Source organism: Callospermophilus lateralis, chromosome 17, assembly GCF_048772815.1.
Source record: "Callospermophilus lateralis isolate mCalLat2 chromosome 17, mCalLat2.hap1, whole genome shotgun sequence".
Lineage (NCBI taxonomy): Eukaryota > Metazoa > Chordata > Mammalia > Rodentia > Sciuridae > Callospermophilus > Callospermophilus lateralis.
This window is the reverse complement of record NC_135321.1, coordinates 77161904-77164253: the sequence shown is the minus strand read 5'-3', so window position 1 is coordinate 77164253 and position 2350 is coordinate 77161904. Positions and strand designations below refer to the sequence as shown.

The 2350-nt window shown below is 52.6% G+C and overlaps 1 protein-coding gene across 1 annotated transcript in view; it reads left to right on the top strand.

Moving 5' to 3' along the window:
* Nucleotides 1-1418: 1418 nt before the first annotated feature.
* Nucleotides 1419-2350, top strand: part of Ror2 (receptor tyrosine kinase like orphan receptor 2) — a 51048-nt gene continuing 50116 nt past the window's right edge. The window contains exons 1-2 of the mRNA XM_076836929.2: nucleotides 1419-1422; nucleotides 1529-1606. Of these exons, the coding sequence (XP_076693044.2) occupies nucleotides 1419-1422; nucleotides 1529-1606 (82 nt within the window). The remainder of the gene's footprint in view (nucleotides 1423-1528; nucleotides 1607-2350) is intronic.

The following is a 2350-nucleotide window of genomic DNA, read 5'->3' as shown; positions in this document are numbered from 1 at the left end:
TCAGGCGGGCAGGGTGCTGAGATCTCCACGTGGACTTTCTTGAGCCCCAGGGGGCAGGGGCCAGAAGCACAGAGGGGACTGAGGGACTAGTCTGGAGGTCCTTATTTAGCCAGACGGTTTGAAGTTTTGCCTTCCTGGTTCTCTCTGCAGACCGTCTGCCCTCATGTCATACCCGAGCTCTTCCTACAAACCCTCCTCTTACGGAGGCATCTCAAAACGCCCAGATAGTAGTTAATCATTGGCTCTCATTTATTAGCCAAATGGAATCACCTGTTATAGAATTAAAAAATTGTCTTTGATATATTTTTAGAAATTGTGATAAGTACACATGCCAAAAAATTTGCCGCGTGAACCATGTTTAAGGTACAACTTAACGACATTAAGTACATTCATGTTGCTGTGCCACCATCGCCACCACCTGTCTGCAGAAATGACTCCTCTTCCCCAAATGAAACTCTGTCCCCATTAAACAGATCCCCATTCCTGTTGGCCAGCCCCTGGCAGCCACCATTCTTTGCTCTCCGTCTTTGTGGACTTGACTGCTCTGGATACCTCATGGCGATGGAATCGCACACTGCCTGACCTTTAGTGTCCATGTTGTTCTAAAGGGTCATCCTGCTAGAGCAAGCGTGAGTGAGGATCCTCTTCACTTTTAAGACAATCATCAGTGCATGTGTCTGCTGTCCTCGGATGGACTTTTCATAGCATGAACCCAGGTCCATCCTGGGTGTTGTCAAGTTACCCCTGACTTTAACCTTTCTCCCCACCCCCAACCAGTGGGACCCTGTCATGGCCAAGGTACTGGGTAAAGCCTGAAAGTAAATGTGAATGGCACGGGGCAGGTGGGATAGGGAGAAGAGTGCATGTGGCAGCTTCCTGGGGCCTCAGCCACACCTGCCCACCCTTCTCCCAGGACTCTGGGACTGTGGGCACCTCACTGTGTGTATTTGAAGCTAAGTGTTCAAACTAAATCTGAGCTTGTCTCTGTGTTTGGGTGCATCTGGGGTGGCTGGAGGCACACCCACTGGTCTCTGTAGAGTGGGCAGTTGGGGTTAGATTGTCATTGACAGTTGTGGAATCCCTCCTTGCTGGGCTACTTCTGGTGGGTCTGGGGTAGGGGAGGGGAATGAGTCTCTTCAGAAACTCTCCAGTTCTGAATTTATCCCCTGATTACCCAGGAAACGCCATCTGGGGGGCTGCTGAATCTGGCTACAGAAGTGTTTTGTCTGTCAGCCAGTACGTAATTTCTCCGCTTCTTTCTCCCTCTCCCCTCTCTGGCCACACCGAGGGCTTCATACTGCTGGTGCTGTTCTTGGGATTAGCTTGGAAATCCCTTTTACTACTGTATCGAATCTGGTTCTGTGAAAGCCCCATAGAATTCAGCATAACGTCTGATCCCTCCACATTTCCTACAGACCATGGGTGGGCGGCTGGGCTTGAATGCCTTCCTTTGTCTTTGCCTGAGAGACGCATTAAGGCCTCCTGAAGGGGACCTGTGTTTAAGGAACCTCTCTGTTGGCTTTCCCAGGAGAAGTGGAGGTTCCAGATCCGAATGACCCTTTGGGACAACTTGACGGACCAGACAGCCCTGTTCCTACTCTGAAAGGTAAGCTTGGGAAGGGGAGGTGCTCTTTGCAGGTTTTCCAGAATGGCCTGTGGACAGCAGTTGACCTGCCCTTTCTGCTCAAGCTCTGCTGGTGTGTGTCCTGGCCCCGTGCTGCCCCCTGTTGGCCGGCACGTGGAATGCCCACCCTGATTCCTGGGTTATGTACAGTACTGGGCCCTGATAGGGGCTGGTCAGAAGCCCAAAGGTGGGAGGAAACAGAGGAAGGAAGGAAAGTGTGGGCAGACGGTGGTTAGCTGTGGAGTCAGAGGCCCTGGGGACCTTGAGGGACTGGATTAGAGCCTTGGGAGCTGGTCTCTTGTCTTGGCCACCAACGAGCCTATTGAAAGGCATCTGCCCTCTGCATTAATTTTTCTCAATGAAATAGTCCAGCGGTGGGTGGCCCTCTTCTACACTGTTGTCCTGGTGGGTCATGCGTCCCTTGTTGCCTCAGACTCTCTCAGAGGTTTGCTGGTGACACCATGCTCCCCTGACACGCCTCGAAGTCCTTGTCGGTGTGTAGAGCTGAGAGGAAAAAGCCGACCAAGTTGGACAGAGGCAGGCCGGCCACCTGAGAAAGTGACGCCTGTTTTAACTGCTACCCTCTGGCCGAGTATTCTCAGGTCATCTCGGTCACCTGGGCCTCCCGTGGCAGAGCTCCACACTGATTCCCCCTCTCGTACAGCCTGGAGTCTCACCATCAGGTATTCTCCTGGGTGAGGGCTCCTTCCTGTCCTGTGTCCTCAC